This window comes from Gavialis gangeticus, unplaced genomic scaffold, assembly GCF_001723915.1.
Source record: "Gavialis gangeticus isolate Ggan-Ray unplaced genomic scaffold, GavGan_comp1, whole genome shotgun sequence".
Classification (NCBI taxonomy): domain Eukaryota; kingdom Metazoa; phylum Chordata; order Crocodylia; family Gavialidae; genus Gavialis; species Gavialis gangeticus.
Window position 1 is genome coordinate 202,382,716 of NW_017729032.1, and position 22,024 is coordinate 202,404,739.

The 22,024-nt window shown below is 42.8% G+C and overlaps 1 protein-coding gene across 11 annotated transcripts in view; it reads right to left on the reverse strand.

Moving 5' to 3' along the window:
- CASK (calcium/calmodulin dependent serine protein kinase) overlaps positions 1 to 22,024 on the reverse strand; it is a 491,685-nt gene that overhangs the window by 267,429 nt on the left and 202,232 nt on the right. For all 11 annotated transcript variants that reach the window (XM_019524150.1, XM_019524148.1, XM_019524143.1 and 8 more), the window contains exon 3: positions 10,265 to 10,370. In XM_019524150.1, the coding sequence (XP_019379695.1) occupies positions 10,265 to 10,370 (106 nt within the window). The remainder of the gene's footprint in view (positions 1 to 10,264; positions 10,371 to 22,024) is intronic.

Genomic DNA, 22,024 nt, shown 5'->3' on the forward strand with positions numbered 1-22,024 from the left:
TGGATTTAACAACTTATCAGTACAGGGGACCCTGAGGTTTCAAGAAGTAAAGTGTAACAGGGATTCAAGCAGGAGCCGTGTTACTTGGGCTAGCTCTGGGAGGAGTGACCTCTGAATGCACGGTGCCAGGTGGAGAGGATTTCACACCTGGAAAGAGGTGAGATGATTAGCCCGCGAAAACTGGAGATAAAACCAGCAGCAGGACATTCACTGATTGCATTCAGGCACCAGCAGTTGAACACAGGGTTAATCAAGATCCTAGAGAGTTGAACAAGACAAAGAAGTCTAACCTGTGTCTTAGTAGGACGCTAGGATCTCTGGATTTCCTGATGACTCAGCGGTCAGATTTGGACAGACACTGCTACAAAGGATTGTGCCGCTGTGGTGAGTCCGGAGGGACAATGAGGTGGCAAGAGCTGGCCTGGCTGAGAGCTAAGTAAAAGATGGTGTCTTTGGGATGATGCAGGGCAGGGGGGAAGAGTGGCAGATTCTGCTGCTGAGCACTGCTCATCTGGTGGCTCAACCAGTGGTTCCTGCTGCTGGTCCAGGAGGGTATGGGGAGCATGTGCCCCTGGATTTGTGCAGGGTGGGGTGGGGTGGGCATGGCCAGGGCTGCACTCCAGGCGGGCCACGGGGACTACAGTGAATTTTCAGGTAGCTACAGCCCCCACCATAACCCCTGCTCCAGCATCTGCCCTGCCCCATGTCCTCAAAGCTGTGGCTCTTCTGGGGGCGCAGAACTCCGGCTGCTGTGCACCGCTTGTCCACAGGCAGCACAGCGGCTCCAGCCTGTGCCCATCTCACCCTGGCTGGGCAAGCAGCGGGATGGCATGTGCCCCCAGATCAGGGCAGACGGCAGAGCAGGGCTATGGTGGGGCTACAGCCACCTGAAAATTCACTGTAGCCCCCACCAACCCCCTGGAGCACAGCCTGGTGCAGCCCTGGCCCTGCCTGCCCACCCCACCTTGCACAGATTTGGGGGCACACGCCTTCCCATGGCCTCCTGGATCAGTAGTGGGAACCACCGGTTTAGCTGCCAGACGAGCAGCGTGCAGCAGTGGGAACTGCCAGGTCCCCCTCCCTGTGCCTGCTCAGCCTAGCTGGGCAGTGCTTGCCCCAGCCCCTCCCTCACCATGGGAGGTGTTGATCTGCCCCCCCCCCTTTCCTTCCCCTCTCCTTCCACCACTTACAAGCTGCATGCAGTATTGACCATCATAATGGAACCAATCCCCCATTTGTAATACTGTTCCTATGAGAAAACTGGTTTCAACCTCCAATGTTTCGACTTAAGATATGGTTTTCAATAACCACATGCACTGTAAGTCTGAGGGACTGCCTGTACTCTTCTGGGCAGGGCCTAGGAAACTATCTTTGTCTTACCTTAGTGAGAAGCACTGATTTATCAGTGCTGTCTGTCATGTACTTTAATTGGTAAAATTATTGAAAAAAATGAATCATAAGATTACATTGTCATTATTTTGGAGGCTTGATATTTTTCAACATTGGAGATTGGTAATATTGTGATAAGATTGCTTTTTCATCTCTCCCTCCTCAGTTAGAAAGAAAGAACTGAAAGGAATGACTTGGGTCACTGATTTCAGTCCCTTGCTATCACAGGCACCACATTACATAAGTCTTTTCATCAAACTGCAAATTCAATGTAAGAAACTAAATTTCTCACCCCATTATGTTCATGAGAAGAATGTTGTAGAACAGGGGTGTGCAATTATTTCGGGTAGAGGGCCGCTTACTGGCACTGCCAGCTCATAATATGGACAATCAGCCGAGTCCCAGATTGGAGACCAGGGGCTGCTCCCAGTCCAGTCCTGGGGATTGGACCCTGACCCTGATTGTCTGTGGGGTCAGTTATAGGGCAGTCCCAAGGTCAAGGGGACATCTGCTTGCTGCCCCATCCACAGAATCAGGCTCAGGGCAGCCCTGAATTCCGCTTCACTTCTGCACACATGGCATGGTAGGATGCATAATGTTTGGGGTCGGGCATAAAATTCCTCAGATCCAAATCACTATTTAGGCCCGGGCCTAAATGAACCAGGTTCTTCTACTCTCCCTCTCACGTGATAAGCACTTTATTCCCCTAACAATCTTAGTAGTCCTTACCTGCACCTGTTTTAGCTGAGTTAATTAAATTTCATCCTATGTCTATTACTTCAATCCTCAAGGACCATCCAGGTATTTGGTGTTTGACATCCTGATCCTCGTACTGGCAAAGCCTCCTAACTATGTCATCAGAACACATGTACTTCTGGTTCTATGGTTATTAATGAAAATTATTTATCTTGGTGCAAAGCCAAGATTATGCTGATAAAACCTGTTGGTGATATAAAGCTAAAAGACGTCATGAATACAGAGCAAGATACAAATTATATTATTGAGCTGGTAACCAAATAAAACACATTTAAAGACAACTTTTATATAATCCATAAATTAACATTAATATTAATATATATAAATGAAAAACCGTTATCTTGAAAAATTAACTATATGCTTACAGTCTGTGTTTAATTATTCCATTCACATATGGGGAGTTTTGCTGTCTGCTGTAGCTGGAGGCATGGCCCTCTTCCTTGAATCCGTGAAGTGTATTTTAAAAACCCTTGCACCAGCAGGATATTGGCCACCGTTGTCTCCCTACCTTACCTACAGCAGGTTGGAGTATTATTCCTTTGGTTATGTCAGGGTTGAATGTTTGTAATAATAGATTAGACAACAGATTTGTATAGGATACTTTGGATAGGGAAGATCCTGCCTCTGACTAAGGGGGGGGAGGGAGTGAGGGGGGAGAGAGGTTAGACTACATGGACTCCGAAGGTCCCTTCCAGCCCCATTTTTCTGTGAATCTATGAACAAGCTATTTGGAGTTCAAGCCAAAGAGCGGCGCTTCAAAAAAGGGATCATACACCATTGCGTAAGAAAGGCAGCCTTCTACTTAGCAGAAATCAAGAATTTCTGTATGTTAATTCACTCTGACTGTGATCTACTTTGAGACCGAAGAAAAGTTCTCCATATAAAAAATTATCAGTGTATATAATGGGGATGCTATTCACCACATAGCAATGATTTGTGAATAAGTGTTTTATACAATCTGTAAAATACAGGGTTCTGTAAATAAAATATTATTATTTTATATTATATCAATAATATATTGATACTTGCTTTATTATTAACATATTTATTAGTCTTAGCATGGCAATTTTGCCTTAATATAAGTATTTGATATTTTACTAAAACAGAAATTATTCCGTTATCTCAGCTTTGATCTTACTTCTTAGCTCACTAGTTTTTATTTTTCTAACTCCCAATTTCAAAATCTCACTATCACTTGTATATATGCATCAGTTGCAAAACACAGCAGTGTAAAAACCTAATCTATCTACCAAGAGTTGGAAACAATTTTAAAGAAAACACCAAGGAAAGATATAATTGTTGAAGAGGGAGATTGCAATAGCTAGATTGGAGAAGATCATCATAAGGACTGGAAGGATAAAACTAGGAAATTGGGGTGAGATAAGACTAAGGAGACCAGTTTAAGACTCTTGCATTTGTTTGTGTGTATAGCTTTATTCTTTTCAGGGATACATTTGATAGCCGTGTTGGTCTGAGACAAAAAGCAATGCAAAACTCTAGAGAACTCTTGGTTCTGAGATGATACCTTTTATTAGATGAACTAAGAAATCACAAAAATATGATCTTTTTCTGCAAGCTTTTGGGCACGTGCCCCATAGCTAGAAAATAAACTTAATTTTGCACAAAGGAAGCTGAAGGGGGAAGTCTGTTCCTTTGGGTCCATGAGTGTCTTTGTGAGTTGCTCTTCAGGATTTCCTGCCTGGTGGTGTCAGATACCACACAGGGGGGGAGGTGTAGAAGTTTTTCTTGTTGTTCAGCAATGAAGTTTAATTCCAAAATCGGCTAAAATTCAGCATATTCCATGTTTTACAGATGTACTTGGTAGCTGTGTTGGTCTGAGACAAACACTTTCCATCTGCACAAACCCTCCAGATGACTACCAGCCTGCACCAGGAGGTAGGCACCTTTGTTGGAGCAGACATTAGACATGACCATGACTGGTAATGAAGAGGAGCACGCTACAGAATGAGTAAGATCCAGAAGTCTTAGAAGTATACAAAGTCAGACTATGGGAAAAGTTTTCTCCTTCATTCTTCTGAAGGATGTCCAAGCCATCTTTGAAGGTTTTACTGATACCCTGAATGAGGATGCTTTAAAAGTTTTAGGAAGCCAAAGAAAAATGAAAGAGCCACAGACCATTAAAAATGTATTTTTACAGGCAGCTTTCCAGTTATTCCATTGTGAGGACTGCATTCTAAAATGGACTATAAATCCCAGTTTCTCTTCTAGAAGTGGGTGGACTTTTGTTCTGAAAGTCCAGTGCAAGTTCATAAGCTTTAAAAATTGTTAAATAATTATTGGTTTTCTCTTTACACTTTTAAAAGAAATCTCTGAAATTGGGCTTGAATTGACATTTTTCCTTGGTGATCCAACTTTCCTTATTAGTGGAAATTGCTGAAAAAAAAAATCTACACAATAATGGGTAGAGAGATGCATCCCAAGTGAATTTGGAGGTTGAAGGATCCAGTTTGAGGTCATTTTTAGCAATTACTCTTTCTAGCTTAAGGTTCCATCCACCAACAGCAGAGAACAGGGAAAGTGCATATAAACTTCAGCCTGCTATGTATTTATGCTATGCCATTTATTTGTTGCTGCTGTTTCTTAACAGCTAGGGTGACTATATGGGACAATGTGAAATCTGGGAGGTTGCTTGCCTTCCCTCACCCTCCTGCATGGAGTCAAACAGCCAATTAATGACTCTGTTTTTTTACTTTACAGGTGTTAACAATAACCTGTGAAGTAAGGATTAGTGTTAATAAGGCTTCCTACTCCACAGCTCCTGTGCCACACTGGCCTTTGCACCCTACACCCAGGGTGCTTCTTTTAATTTTCATGGGCCAGCTGGGACCAGCCTCTGAAATCCAGGGTTGTCCCAGGCAATCCAAGACATATGGCCACCCTACTAAGAATCTATGCATCATTTATGGACAGCTGATGAGAAAGTTCTACATACAGGTTTGGTGCATATGTTTTCTGTTTATAGGTGCCGACAAACTATATAAATGAGTTATTAGTGCAAAACTTGTTCTTAATTCAATGCTGCACATATATCCAACTCCACAGGTTTGCCCCCTCTGCTGTCACACAGTACCAAGACCCCACTTAAATACTAAGAAATTTAGGAAATTCATTGTGAAGCATTTACGTTTGCTATACACATAGATAGGAACGTACTGAAATTGGGATTTTGTGATTTTTGTGGCAGCTGCCCCATGGGGTGGGTGTAGTGTGGCTCAGTACAGCGTTGTGCACCACCTGGGAGCTGGGCCTGAGCGAAGCTGGGCTCTGGCTGACAGGCGGAGCTGCCCCAGCTCCCAGACAGCGCGCAAAGCCCTGTTGAGCTGTGCTGCACATGTGCAATGCGACAGATGCCGCGCAGGTGCCAAGTGGTGGAGAGCAATCCCCACTGCCCCATGCTGCGTGGGGGGGGTTCTGCCATGAGCACCCAGAGGCCCCAATCACTGCTACAGTCTGTGGGTGCAGGCCTTTTTCTTTTTAAAGCGTCGGGAGGGTGGGGCTGGGCAGGGCAGCCACGAGGGCTTCTCCCATGGCTCTTCTGTCTGTGTCTGCCTCTGCCCTCATGGGGGGAGCCGCAGGAAAAGCCCCCACAGCTGCCCTGCCTGGCCCCATCCCCCACCCAGCTGCAGCCTCTTGGTACTTAAAATAAATAAATAAATAAATAAATAAAGCTCTGCACTCACTGGCTGCAGCAGTGGCGATTGGGGCCTCTGGGGGCTCATGGCAGAGCCCCTCCCCCACAGCACGGGGCAGTAGGGATGAGGCCCCAATTGCTGCTGCTGCAGCCGGTGAGTGCCGGGTTGTTGTTGTTTTTTTTTAAGTTCTGGGAGGCTGGGGCTGGGCAGGGGGATGGGGGCTTCTCCCTTGGCTCCCCCCACCCAGGGAGAGGTATGTACAGCTGGAGAAGCCACGGGGGAACCTGCAGCCACGCAGCTGTGCCTGCTTCTCCTTGGCTGATCCGAATCAGCACCAAAACAGTGCTGAAACTCTGAAACAGATTTGGCCAAACTGAAATGGAACAGTGATCTGAAACAAATCACTGTCCCTTCGAAATGGCCAAATCTGAAACGGAAATGAAACAGCCATTTTGCACAGCCCTGCTGTTAATACAATCTAGTATGCTGTTGACCCCTTTTCTGCAACAAGAGCACACTGTTGGCTCATATTCAGTTTGTGGTAACACCTCCGAACCTTTGCAGTACTGCACCCTACACAGTCATTCACCAATCTGGATTTGTACATGCGATTATTCTGTCCCAAGTGCAGGACTTTACACTTGTCCTGGGTGAGTTTCATCTGGTTGATTGTAAACCATTTTTCTAGTTTATACAAGTAATTCTGGATTGCTGCTATACCCTCTAGAGCATGTACATCTCCATCCAACTTGCTGTGATCTGTAAATTTGTTGCATGTGCTCTCAATCCCATCACCCTAATCATCAGTGAAAATGGTGAATATCAAACCCAGAACAATACCAGACTCTGGAGAACCCTGCTTGATACTTCCTCTTAACTAGACATTGAGGACTATTACTATAAATTTGTCCTCCTCCCAATTTGCCAGGAACAGAAATTGAAATCTAGAGCCTGTAGCTCCCCCTAGAGCCCCTTTTAAGGGCTAGAGCTACACTGGCAACCCTTCAGTACTCTAGCACCAAAGCTGTATTTCACAATAGGCTGCATATTGTAGTAGTTTCATAATTTCAGATTTGAACTCCTTCATAGAATCAGAGAAAATTAGGATTGGAAGGGACCTCAGCAGATCATCTAGCCCAAGCCCCAGTTTAAAGCAGGGCCACCCCCAACTAGATCATCCCAGCCAAGGCTTTGTTTAGCCGGGTCTGAAAAACCTCCAAGGATGGAGATTCCACCACCTCTCTGGGCAGCCTGCCTATGTTTTACTACCATACTAGTGAAAAAGCTTTTCCAAATATCGAATGTAAGCCTCCCTTGCTGCAACTTGAGACCACTGTTCCTGGTTCTGTCATCTGCCACTACTGAGAACAGTTTTAGACCTTTCCTCTTTGGATCCACCTTTCAGGCAGTTGAAGGTTGCTACTACATCCCCCCTCAATCTTCTCTTCTCCAAATTAAATAAAGTTAGTTCCCTCAGCTTCTCCTCAGAAGTCACGTGCCTCAGTCTCCTAAACATTTTCCTCTCTCTCTGCGGGGCTCTCTCCAATTTGTTTACATTCTTTCTTTAGTGGGGGACCCCAAACTAGACACCAGACTCTACATGCAGCCTCACCAGTGCTGAATAGAGAGGAAGAATCACTTCCCTCAATCTGCTGACAATGCTCCTACTAATTGAGCCCAATTTGCCATTAGCCTTCCTAGCAATAAGGGCACACTGTTGGCTCATCTTCAGCTTCACTGTAAGCCCAAGGTCCTTTTGTGTAGATCAGCTGCTTAGCCAGTCGGTACCCAGCCTGTACCAGTGCATGGGATTGTTCCATCTTAAGTGCAGGACTTTGCATTATTGAACCTCATGAGATTTCTTTTGGTCTAATCCTCTAATTTGTCAAGGTTTCTCTGAATCCCAGCCCTACCCTCCAGAGTATCTACTGCGCCCCTGCAGCTTAGTTTCATTTGCAAACTTGCTGAGGGTCCAACTCCATCACATCTTCCAGGTCATTGATGAAGATATTGAACAAAATCAGCCCCAAGACTGATCCCATGGACATTCCAGTTGATACCAGCTGCCATCTAGACACTGAGTCATCATTACCTTCTGAGCCCGACAATCCAGCCAGTTTTCTATCCACCTTGCAGTCCATTCACATAACCCATGCTTCCTTAGCTTGCTTGCAAGAATGTTGTGGGAGACCGTATCTAAAACCTTGCTAAAGTCAAGGATCCACTGCTCTCCCAGAATCTACAGAGCCAGTCACGTCAACATAGAAGGCAATCAGGCATGATTTGCCCTTGCTGACTGTTCCTAATCACTTTCTCCTCTTCCAAGTGATTAGAAATGGAAGCATCCATTTTTTTTGGTCCACTTCCCCTTTTTTGTGGAATACACTTGCTTTGTGTCTCCATTTTTCTTAAAGTTACAGGTGAGCAAAAAGGTTTTTAAATTGCTAAAAAGTGTTTTGTCTACTCTTCCGTATGTCAATAATCGCTAAACTGACTGCATACTTCCAAAATAGTTCTTCCCCCCACTTTTTTTTTTAAACAAACATATGAAGGGGTAGAAATAAACTGCCCCAGTAAATTTATGGGTTTTTTATTAATTTATTCCAGCAGTACAAAAATGAAACACAATGCTCAGGAATTATTTGTAGAACTTAGAACATTACATCTTAAGTTATGAGTAGTAACTCAAACTAAAGTCAGAAGGTCATTTCCATACATTTCTCATGTTACCCTTTTGCTCTTATCTCCTAATGACCCAAACATATACTCCACCCATTAAACTGATGCAACTCTTGTATCCAATATACAACCCTATCACAAATATGAAACCCAATACTGAAAAGTATTTCTGCTTTTTCCTAGAATAAGGAAATAAGTATTTCTTTCTATGTCCTAGAATAAGGAACTTTAAAAAATATTATTATATTTTTGTTTTGTAAGCACAGTCCCTTCCTTTATCTGCCCTTAACAGAAATTCTTCTGTATACCAAAGAATTAAATACTTTTGTACCACTCCCATCCCTGAATAACATTCTTCTAACCAGCAGGTGGAGGTAGAAATGCATTAAAGATTTAAGTTTAATTTTTGGTGTCCTTTTCATTCTATCCTGGACATTCCAATTTTGAAAACATTTTTCAGCACAAAGAAATACTACTTAAAAAGGCCATTAACTTGTTTTGTAAATTAAGATAGGAAAGGAAAACACTGTTAATGTGACTTTGTTTACATCAACATGAACAATGGCCATCATTTTGATAAGAAATGACCAACATTTCATAAATACAAGAAACTGGAAGAAATTTTCACCACTGACTCTAGCTTCTTGCTATCACAGGCATCCCATCATACAATCTCATTAACGAGTGCCTAAAGTTAGGCTCCAAAATTCTTAAGACACCTAAAAAAAAAAAAAAAAATCACACCACGCTTCTAAAGGGGTTGAATTATTTCAATTCTCAAGTCAATAGGAGCCAAAGGTACCCCCTCCTCCCCTCTATTTTGGACTGATTTAGCGACCATCATAACCTCAAGGACAAACTACTGCAATATGCTCTTAAAATGGCTTGGCTTCAGTGACTGTCTGCCTCTGATGCAGAACATGGCAGCCCAGTTTATCTTGGGGGGAGGGAAGGAAGGTGAGGAGTCTGTCAGGAGCATGTAACCTAACGCTCCAGAATCTGAACTGGCTCCCAGTAGTTTTCTGTATAGAATGCAAGGTACTAGTTTTGACCCACAGGGCCCTGAACAGCCTGGTCTCTACATATCTAAGGGACTACACCTTCTACTTTATGCCCCATTGGGATGCCGAGAACAACCTCCTACTTCAGTGCATCAAGTCTGCTTGGCAAAAACAAGTACAGGGTCATTGCCAAACACTTGCCGACAGTGCTTGGAACTCTCTCTTCCCCTTGAAGTCTATCTATCAGAGTCCATGCCTGGGCGTCTCTTTGAAACGCTGTAAGTTCTTGCTCTTTGGGCCAGCATTTAGGGTGACATCAGTCAAAAACAAAAACAGAAACAATCTTTAAAAAATAGGCTACTTCTATACACATCAAAAAACTGGATTAAGGAGACAATACTTAAAAACCTAGCTTTGAAAAAATGTTGGCCAATTGCTGTTTTCAGCTGTAACTAAAAAAAAAAATAATCTGTGAAGTAAATTTAGGTCAGTTTGTGTCTGATTATATAAATGTAATGATTTCCATACCTCTTAGGAAAGAAATTAACAAAATTAAATTTTCAGTGAATTTTCAATGTAACCTATTTTAAGTATAGAAGTTAAGTATTTAAAAAGTACTCCTTGATATTTGAGAACATTATCAATTTAATCTACAACTAAAATTAGCCTAAATTCAAAATGAGATTAAATTTAGTCTGATTCCATGTTTAGTCTGATTCCACGTTTTCCATGTCATTATTTAACAAATAGTAATAAAGAGTGATGAAATGAAAGAGGAAAACTTACAACTCGAAAACCATGTAAAGCATTCCATCTGAACTGTATGTTTCCAATAATTCAACAATATGGGGATGTTTCAGCATGTGACAAATACTGGCTTCCCTCTTCAGATCTGTAAAAAGATGACAGAATACTGTATTAGCCGTCTTGAAAATAACATAGATTAGTTTGATACATCCGGTTTGTAACACATGGGGAGAGGAGGGAGAGGAGAGAGAGAGAATGAATAACATTGTGTGGGAAGGTGCAGACATCTTTGACATTATTTCCCAAACAGACTAACTTCTAAAATGAAAATTGAGATGATGACGACAAACTATTTTGCACTGGAATTTGAGAGCATGGCTTTCTAGGAAATGGAAATTTCTTTTTAAACAAATTCAAAGTCAGAAAATCATAATTGTCAGTGGAAAAGAAAAATTAATAAATTATATAAATCTCTTTTTCTAAAATACAGTTATGGAATTCCATGCAGCCCATAATTGATCTTTATGCACTGAGATCATGTTAAATCTCACTGGAAAGTAGTCTTTTAATACAAAAGACAGCAATTACTCTCCCCCTGCTAGAGCAATAATCATTTTAAAAACCATTAAAGAGTAGGCATATTACGGCGATTACATTCTTAAAAATTGGGTTAATAGGTGGATGGGGGAAAAAGAATCAAAGATACTAATGATCAGTATATATCAAGCGCTCACCAATGTAATAACAATGTCGCCAATTTGAACTATAATACTTCAGTTTGGATATCCTCTTTTTACAATATTTCTATAAAATCAGAACAAAAATCATGATTAAACTAAAAAAATCTTTAGCAATACAGAATATTCAAATTAAATTACTGTCTTCTTTCTAGATAATTTTAAAAATAATTCCATGCAGCACATTTTTAAAATTTTTCTTAATTATCAGTGTGCTTTTTCACTGCATTACCACCAGGCTCCATGAAAAGGCCTCTTCCCTTTCCAAAACATCAGTTCAAATTCTAGAAGAGCAAAACTTGTCATCAATATTTTATCTTTACTGGATATTTTGTTTGGCCTGTTGTTAAAAGGAAAAATGTCAATCAGTAACTTCAGGTATTAAGTTTTAGGATGTGGACACAAAACACATTTACTTCAGTGTAGAATGACCCACAACCTTACAACCCACAGTCTTATATCATTATAAGCTGCTTAACTCCAATGCAAGGTTACCCTGCAGAAAATGAGAAGTAGCCAAACACTAGTGTAAACAGCAATGATTTACTGGTCCTAGGTCTGTTCCCACAGTGTGCTCCCTAGACCATTATCTGCTCAATGTAGACACAGGCTTCCCTGCCACCTAGTGGCCAGGTACTACAATACTGCCTACTTGAGAGACCTAGCTTAGGAAAATCGGCTGTCATCTGCTCCTTCCTAAAGAGTAAAATCTGGGGCAAATTACTTCATATTAAGCGTGTTATGTGTCTGCACCCTTAAGCTTTCATTTCTGTTTGCTATAGAACCACTGATCTAGAATTACCTAAATGCAGCTTCTTTACTGGAGAAGACAAATTATAATGCTTTCATGGCTTGGGGTCTTTTCCCTTGTGTTACTGGGAGGAAGCAAAGCATCTAAAATGTGCTAAACCACCCAGAAAGAAAAACAATGCTATACATATATATCAGGTCACATTTGTGATATGAATCAGCAGCAGTTAGGTATCAGAGGAAGTGGTACGAATGTGTAATTAATATGCATTTTATTTTGTGCCCTTTGAAGCACTTTATAAAAACACCACCAAATTTTCATACTCTTATTTTACTTCTCTAAATGACCGAGAACCTTAAAATCCAATGAAACTTCAGTTCAAGATACATATTTCTGACCAAAGCATACTTAACTATTTCTCAATTAATATAATCAACATAATGCTTTATATTTGGAGTACGGAATACCTTTCCCAAAACCTTACAAACTTAAACTGAAGAACAAACAGCACAGTAATCACCAGGGATCCTGGTTTTCTGTTAAAAATGATAAATTCTCTGATTTAAAACCCCAAGAACAGTGATTAAAATGAAATACTATAAGTATCAATTGAACGCAATGTTTTATTAGTATATTTAACGTTTTAAAGCAATTTGGAAGTTTACCAGTGCCTCAATAACTATAATAAAATAAATTCTAAATACCTATACATTTTGACATTTTATCTTGGGTTTTTTATGGAAAAAATCAGAGTGCTCCCTGCCTCCTTCACTCACCAGGATGTGGGTCCAGCTGCGGCTGTCACCAGACACTGCTTTGTGGTGCTGAACAGCCTGAACATGCCAGTGCCCTTCCCATGCCATTGCCCCTCTCTCCCAACCCACAGGCCCCCAACCCTGCTGGTGTCCCTCACTCCCATGCCACAGCCTCCTTGGCCCTGCTGGTACTCCTCACTCCCCACCCAGTCCCCCACCCCCTCCAGAGGGAGCCCCCAGCTGCCAGGGCTACGGGGTCAGGGACCTAGGTCTGCAGCCCTGTGCCCCCGCAGCAGCACCCAAGCCCTGGCTGCTGCCTGTGGGAAGCAGTAGCAGCAGCTGGGGCAGAGTGGAGCACGGAGCCCAGCTCCCTCTCCCCGAGGCAGCACAGCTGGAGTGGAGCCCATGGAGGGAGGCGGATGTGGGCTGCCCACTGCGGTTTTGAGGCTCCCTGCCCTGATCCTACTTCCCCCAACCCAGGCCTCTGCAGCCCAGGGGGCAAGATCCAGAGTGGCAGTGCAGAGTGGGGCTTGTGCCATTGCTGGGAGCTCCATGCTGCCATGGTGAGGTGTACCCTGCCCACTCGGCTACAGCGAGGGGCACAACTCCATGCCACTACTCCTGCTGCTGTTGGGTGGGCAGGGGAGCTTCACTATGGCTAAACTGTGGCATGAGTGGCACAGGCAGCCCGCATGTGTGGCATGCAGCAAATTGGGGAGGAGACAGGCAACACAGTGGAAGATGGGAGGGAGCAGAAAGCAGACTCGATTAGTCAGGGAACACAGGGTGCATCTCCTTGTGCCCCCGACTGTGCAGTTGTTACCATGCAGTCATTTAGTACTTGCTTTAGCTATAGCAAGTACTAAATGACTGCGCAGTAACACCCATTACTGTGCAGTCCTGGTGGCCCACAGATTGGCACTGTAACATCGACATCACAATTTGTGCCTGCCAATGCTATGTCGCCTTAATGACAAGCTACGTAACTGTAGCTCGTTGCTATGGTTATGTAGCATCTTGTGTAGATGCACCCACAGGGCAGGAAGCAGGAAGCTGAGCAGCAGACTGGATCAACCACGTCATCACTGGACCAAATAACATTATAATTTTTTTTTTTAATTTTGTGTTTTAGGCCAAATCACCTACCAATTCTATCAGCTGAGCAGAGCTCAGTGGTTCAAGTCTGTGTGGAGCTATAACCAGCAAGTATCCTATGTCCCAGACTCTTCAGCCCGGGGCTTCAGATACTCTCAAATCCACAGTAGGTATCCTACATGCAAGCCCCAAGCCTGAAGACTGTGGAGTTCAGATGCTCCCTAGTCTCACTTGCCCCTAGCCAAAAGGTCAAAGGAACAAGCTAAGGGAAAATCCTGAGAGCACTCCCCCCATCACCATAAACTGTGTAGCCAAGATCCTCGTGTTTGGAGGCATTTCATAAAATCACAGAAAGTTAGGGTTGGAAGGGACCTCAAGGTGATCATCTAGTCCAACCCCCTGCTCAAAGCAGGACCATCCCCAACTAGATCATCCCAGCCAAAACTTTGTCTAGCTAGGTTTTGAAAACCTCAAGGGAAGGAGCTTCTACCACCACCACTTCTCTGGGTAACCTGTTCCAGTGTTTTACTACCCTCCTAGTGAGAAAATTCTTCCTAATATCTAACCTAAACTTCCCTTGCTGCAATTTGAGACCATTGCTCCTTGTTCTGTCATCTGCCACCACTGAGAACAGTTTAGTCCATCCCTTTTTAAACCCACTTCAGGTAGTTGAAGGCTGCTTTTAAGTCCCCTCTAGGTCTCCTCTTCTTTACACTAAAATTTGTAGACTTTTGAAGGACTCGGCCTGCCTGCAGTGCAAAAGGACAGGCCTTCACCCTCTAACTACACCAAGCCAATTCAAGGCCAAGAAAAAGAGCATCTCTCCTGCCAGGTAAGTAAAACTGCCTAGGCAGAAAATCACCTCATAGTATCATCTCTCCTGGTTCATTCACTTGTAATCTTACCCATGTCATATATGCCACCATCTGCTCACAGTGTCTGTCTGCTGTCTACACCAGACAGAGAGGGTGATTCCTACATCATACAATAAACAAGCACTTATGTGACATCAGCTGCAGAAAGACACAGAGGCCTCAGGCAGTACACTAACTTCCCTGGACATTCCACCTGTGGGTGACTCTTCTCAGGCAGCAAACCTTTAAAAACTGATTTAAATTAGAAACTGCAGAACAAGAAATCATCCACAGACTCTACTGTGTTAAGTACAATTTAAAGAGGGACTATAGATTTATCCTATTGCCAGGATTAGTTTTTGTAACTCCTTTGTTTCTTTGGGTTTATTGCATGCATGCTTGCCTCCCTATCTCTCGTCTATCCCCTCTTCTGTTTTTATATTCAAATTTCTCTCCTTATACACAGCAACTTTTCACAACATCTGATAAAGTTAGCTTCAGTCTAGGAAAACTTTGGCTAGCCCATAAAATGCAAATCTACCCTGTTTTCTATTCCACTTCAGGCTAACACAGCTAACTACATCTCAGATGAAGGTGATCACAGTGGCACTTAGGGAGAGCGTGGGACTAACCTGTGCCATGCCTGCCAAAAAGGTTAGCCCCCAACTACCTGCTAAATCAGGTGTCAAACCGTCAGAGCCAGCCCAGTCTGGCCTGAAGGCACACGCCAGTAGGCCGGGCCAGCTCTATGCTGCCCAGGGGCTCTGCTTGCCACAGCCATGAGCATCCTAAGGGGCCTGCCAGCACCAGGGACTGTGCACCATGTGGGGGATGTGGTGGAGGGCCCATACCCACCCACAAACCCCCCCCTGCAGGCAGGAGCTCCCCTCCCTACTCACCAGCTGTCCAGTCATGCACCACTGCACACGGTGTCTCCACATGGGGCTCCCAGCTGGGGTGCTGAGAGCCCCATGGAGGTGGAAGTACAGAGCCCGCTGGAGTTAAATTATGCAATATTATGTGATTATGCAGTCATATGTTTTAGGCACAAAAATCACACAGGTGCATAACTGTGCAATTCCCCAGGATGTATATATCAAACACTTCCTAAACAATATCTCAGATGCTAAGAGCAGCTAGTAATTGGACAGGTCATTAGAGTCAAGTGAAGGTTTTTTTAAATTTTTAAAAGGATTGGGCAGATTACCATATTTTTCAAGGAGCCTAGCAAATGAACTCCATTGACAGAAACTATGATGATTTGCAAAATCTGTCTATTCACAATTTAAGAATTCTGGTTAATTTTACGAAATCATATTGATAAATGGCTCATTGCATATTGTATCAAACAACATGCAAAGATCTTTGCCCTGGTTCATAACTGTCTGGGATGAGCTACAGGACAAAAAAAAAAAAGCCATTAACTGGTCTCTAGCTGAACATATATATGTTAAAAGATGGTGCTGTAGTTAGAAAACCAGTTCAACCAAATTTATCTTCACAGGAAGGAGAAATGAATATTCTCCGAACTAGAGAACAAAGAAACAGAACTAACAGGGTAGTGGTTTAAAAGACCAAAAGAGCCTGGGGTAAACTGATGGAACAAAGGGGTACACCTTTACAAAAGAATGGTCTCATTTATTTATGGAGTTGCTAAGGAAGAGTGAAGCTGGTTGCAGGAAACAGACAGACATCCCATAACCTGGGCCACAGAACACAAAGATCCAGGTCACCATGAGATTTGGTGAATCCTAGAAATATTCAAAAGCAGTGGAGCTTAACTGGCACATGGGCTGAATCTGGCCCATAGGGTTGTGTCGTATCAAGTTGGCCCATCAAGCTCCCCAGGGGTCTGAAAATTTAGGGCTTGGAAATTTGGCAGAGGAAGAATAGTGGCACCATTAACGGCCACAGCTTCCAGAGAGAGGAGGACAGGGACAGAGTAGAGATGTTACATTATTTTTTCAGTTGCTTTTATTCTAGTTTTATCATCTATTTCTTATGCTTTACAAACTAAAAAAAATTCATTTTATTAAATGCCTTTACAAAGTGTAAGTTAATTTGTCCACTGTCACGTGTTTCTGAAGAAAAGAGAAAATTGTACCTGGACTGTCTACAAGCATGGAGCACTGGTAAATGAAGTACAAAAAAAGTTATTGGGTGCCAGAACTGATCCAGGTAGCCTACAGCAGCTGGACTGTGAAGTCCCATTTTTGTGAACAGGTAAGAGACAGCCTGGGCAAAGAACATGTGCCAGAGGGGTTGGGGGGAAAAAGGACAGTGAGAGAGAGCACATGCATACACACACAAGCTAGCCCCTTCCCACACCAAGGGAGGTTTAAGAACACATAAGCCCAGTGTAAAAGGACTCAAAACAGAGCAACTTGGTGAGTGTCCAAGCAGAAGTTTTAACATAGCTGAGACAGAGATATTAAAACTGTATTTACTCACATACCACACATACCTTTCCCCAAATAATTAGCTCTCTAAAATTGGGGTCTCTCTCTTAAGCAGATAAGCTGATTTCTGCACCATAACAGAAGCATGGAGATACTCTCATGGCTGCCAAGGGCTGTGCTTCTCTCCTCCGAGCATGCAAGAGAGGTGAAATCCACTCTTCAGAGTCAGAACTAGAGTTTTAACCCTCTCATAGCTGCTGTCAAATTGGCAGTCATTTTTGGCTGCACAGCCAATTTAGCAACCGCTAAACTCTAGGGGTTAAAACTCTAGCTTTTACCTGAGCAGCCAGGGGAGGGTGAATGAGCTAAAATCTGTAAGTTACTTCTACGGTGACCAGGATAGATTTGTTGGAAAGACAGATATAGAAATAGATAGAGATATAAATACAACTAGATGCATTTTCTAAAAAGAACATGTCAGTACACTTTAGCAGAAGTGGGGATCAGCACCAATATAAAGAAAATTGACTATATTAGAATTTGGCTTTTTTTGCCCGATGCAGTGGATAATGTGGCTGATAAATGCCCCACGCATGTGTGCAGTTGCAGCATGCACGGGGCCAGGAGTGCAGCCCAGTAGCCTGGAAACCAGCATCTGGCTGGTAAGTCTGGTGCGGGGGAAGGGATGGGGGAAGGGGGGAGGGGAGGGAAAGGGGGGCAGATCGAGGCCCCCATGATGAGGGAGGGAGTGGGGCTGGGGGTACTGCCCAGATGGGGCAGGGTGGAGCCCTGGCTCGTCTGCAGGGCAGCGGGGATGGCTCCTGCCACTGCACACACCCCAGGAGGGCATGTGCCCCCCGGATCTGTGTGGGGTGAATAATTGCTGCTGCAAGTTGGGACCCACGCTGTGCTCAGGGCAAGCGGCAGTGCTGGGAAGAGGGGCTCGGTGAATTTTGGGGTGGCTACAGCCCCCCCCCCCCCCGGGGGGGGGGGGGGGAAGGGGGGCTCGGTGAATTTTGGGGTGGCTACAGCCCCCCCCCCCCCCGTAGCCCTGCTTCCAGAGCTGCTGCATCCTGCCCCAAGCACTGTGCAACCCAGCCCCTGCTGGGAAGAGCTCTGCGCTGGCCCCAGCCCACAGCAGCAGCCACCCTGCCCTGCACAGATCCGGGGGGCATGCACCCCCATGCCCTTCCAGGGTCCATGCAGTTGTGGGAGTCCCCCCTCCCTCCCTTTGGACGAGCTGCAACTCAATCCTGTGCCCCGTCCCAGCAGCCCCTGCCCTCACCACAGGGGCCTTGATCTACACCCCCATGCCCCTTCCCTTCCCCCTCCTCTTCCACCACAAAAGGCTTACCAGCTGGATACTGCTCTTCAAGCGGCTGGGCTGTGTATTGGAAATCAGATCAGTATCAGCCAATATCCCTCCTTAAAAATCAGCTATGGGTATTGGCCCAAAAAATCTCGATCGCTGCACCCCTATACGTTAGTATAACAGTATTATCATTACAAGCTAGTATATGTGGAACAATTTAGGAAAAGAATTGAGAAAAGAAAGGAAAAAAGAAGGACAAGATTATGCAGCACTGGTTAAGGGGAGGTAAACCACAAATACAGATAAGAAAACAAGGAATAAGTCTCACAGAAAACTGAATGTGCTCAATACTCATAAAGAAACAATGTCTCCATGACAGACCCAGGTAATGAAACACTACAGAAGTGATAGCAAAGAACATGATCACAATCTGTGGCAGAAGCCTTTAAAAATGCATTTTTTCTTTTTTTAAATCGCTGGCCACAGCTAGCACAGATCCCTTAAACACACATTAATGAACACTACTTTTTCAAATGCTGTTTTTTAATGGTCAGAATTACAGAAACAAAGTATTGGGAATGCCAATTTTACATTTAATGTAAATTACTAGTTTTGATCACTGAATACACAGTTTAAAAACAGCACCCTGCAATTTACATTCAATTGTATGTTCTTTATTATTAGCTCAAATAATACTGAGAAAAATTAGGACTAATTGGAGCTTAGATACACTGGGAAAGAAACTCAAAGGGTATCTAGGTACTTAATCCTCTTTGATTTTAGTGGGAGTTAAGTACCTATGCATCAGTCAAGTGACTAAGCATCTTTGAAGATTCCAGGCTTTTAGGACTAGAACACCAAATGACACCTTCAAGCTGTTACTGTACTCTGGAAGAACAGCTTAATTTTTAAAAAACAACAAGCAGTACATGGATGGTATCCTTATTACCACTCTGGTTCCTTTAAAGTCAGGTAACAGGGCTGGAGCAGGATAACATGGCTCAAAAAATCCTAGATGTAGCTCCACGGAAACTGAAGAGGGTAGCCAAAGGCTCCCTTCCAAAACCCCTTCCCAAGAGCATTTGCTTGGCTTCAACAAGCTTTCTGAGGTTTGAAAATCTTCAAATAAGTCTTTGCTTTTCCCCTGTAACTTTCCACATTCCAATTATTTACCTTTTCCAAGACAAACTGCAGCTTGTGGCAGTCAACGGCAAGTTCAATAAAAGCCAAAAACTAAGGGGAGAAATGGCACTTACTGGGAAGAAAGAAACTACTAGAGGTGAGAAAATTATGGACGCTTTAATGTCTGACAAAGAAGAGAGCTCCAAAAGACTTGAAAATTCAAATTTGCACCAAGACTTTTTGAAGATCACCAAAGTGGACATAATACAATACCTAATACATCATTTCTCCCCTTCCAAATGCAGAGAACACTTAGAAAGAACATACAAAAAGTAACACTGATTTACTTTAACTAAAAACAGCTTGATTTTTATTTTTACTTCTGATATTCTGGCCAAGTTGCAATTTATATATAGACATAGACAACAAACTCCACTCTGATTTTTCTCAGAAAGATAAGGTCACCGACAATTTCCTCATACTACTGAGTGTGGACAGGAATAAGTCTTGAAACCAAGAGAAATGCTGGTGAAACAGTATTTACAAAGCAACCTCCCTCAATTTTCACTCAATAATTTGAAAAAAAATTACTCTGTAAACGGAAAAGATTATAGAAGAAAGAGGTTAAAATCTGAGAAAGAAGAGATGATGATAGAGTATACAGGAGAAGTGTAATATCTTAGGGTGTTGATGCACGTGTTCCAAGGGTGGGGAGTGGGGGTGGGGCGGCACTTTAATTACAGCAGCGCTCAGAGCCACTCCAATTAAAGCGCAGGGTCATATGTATTCAGCACCCCGCACTTCAAAATGGTGACGGGGTGCTTTAACTAAAGCTCGTTCAACAAGCTTTAGTTAAAGCACCCCCACTACCTTTCTGAAACACAGAGACACTGAATACACATGATGCAGAGGCTGCCGGGGCACACTAACTAGCAGGCTCAAGCAGACTCACAGCAGACTCAATTAATCAAGTCTGTTTTGATGCATGCTAATTAGCACACATTGGAGCAGAGCTCCATAAAGTGTATAGGTGCCCTTAGATGCTACGCTTAATTTCAAGCCATTAACCATATAGCAAAACAGCACAGAGAACTATCGTTCTCATTCAGTAATAATGAAAGTGCATGGGTAGATGAGCACCAGATTAGGATTATCAGTAAACCAACTGATAACATAAATGGACACCATCTGGGCAAAAGAAGTTTTCCCCAAAAAGAGCTAGTGATTTGCCAACAGGAAATTCAAAATCCCACAGGATTAAAAAAAAGACAAAGACAGTGGTAATGATAATTTTACTGCACAGACAGGATTTGAAACCTGGGCATGTGCAGGTCTTTCTATACTCAGAGTGTCAGATGGAGAGGACTTTTTCTTCCCTCCTCTTTCTCCAGCAACTGAAGGGCAGGAAGTTATGCGATTTAAATAAAAAAAGATGACAAGAAGATGCGTTACATGGCAGCTGACCTGTCAGCACACACAGTGAACCATATAACAGATCAGGAAATTATAAGTACAAACAAAACAGAAACCTAAAGTTTGCACTTGGCAAGGGTCCAGTCTTGCAGGTCACCAACGTTTGTCAGTAATTTAACTGAAGTAAAAACGCACTATTTCATAAGTTTGAGGAGGCTTCATTTTTAAGGCAAATTGACAACTTCAGATGGATTGGCAGACATTACCCTTTGAGAGAAAAAGGTTCTGAAAACATTAAATGCTTTAGCCTTTAAGCATTAACAGCAAATTAAATGCAAGGGGGAAACAGTTTTATGTATTCTTTTTGCTAAAATAAAATGAGTCAGAAGAGGAAATAAATTAGTATTTAAGTCCCTTCTCTCTCCCGTTTTCCCTTCATCGAGCAGATCTTAAGTCTTCAGGATGTCATTCAAGTGAAGAAACATACTTTGAAACATTTGGCCTTTTCTGAAACCTAAAGCCCGCCTATTGCATAATATAATTATAAATAAATACTGATCGAATTAGAAGCACCATTTTAAAAGGGAAGGTTAAAGGCTGACTGCTGCCACCAGCTATATTTTGTCAATTCAAAATTAAACAGGAAAACCTCTTCACCATTTCAAGAACGTAGATTTAAGTGGAAGTCACACACTGAATGAAATTGTAAAACACATTTTTAACGTATTTTATTTAAAATGTGTCAAATAAACATTGAACTTTATAGGCTTCTTGGACTTTTACAACAGCTTGGACACATGGGAATTTGCATTAATTTACCATATTCAACTCAGTACAACACAAATGAAAGTTGCTATAAAATAAAAGTGGTTGCTTAGAATTAATTTCAGCATGTTATCAAGTTTATGTAAATCTAGAAAGCAATGTGTATGTATCCCTACTGATTTCCCACTTGGGGGCAATACAGATCATAATACAATTACTATCTGGTTATGCAGACAACAGATCACTGTTATACATGAACACTGTCTTGTAACTGCAGAGAATTAAATACCTTATCTTTGGCCACTTTAACTGTAGTTATTGGTCTGGTTAATGCAAAATAAAATCCTTGCATAAAAACAGAAAATGCATTCCATCTCACAGAATAATCAGCATATTCTCGAGGTGACTCAAATACTGGGTTAGCAGTAGTTTGTTGAAGATATTCTCCCTCTGCTTTCTAGATGCTTTTCAAAGCTGATGAATATACTAAGAATCTGTTATGCTCTACACAGCAATCAATCAATCAAAATACAGGGCCATAACTTGATCTAGAAGTGGCTGTAAATTCAGAACAGTTATCTGACTAAACTTCCATG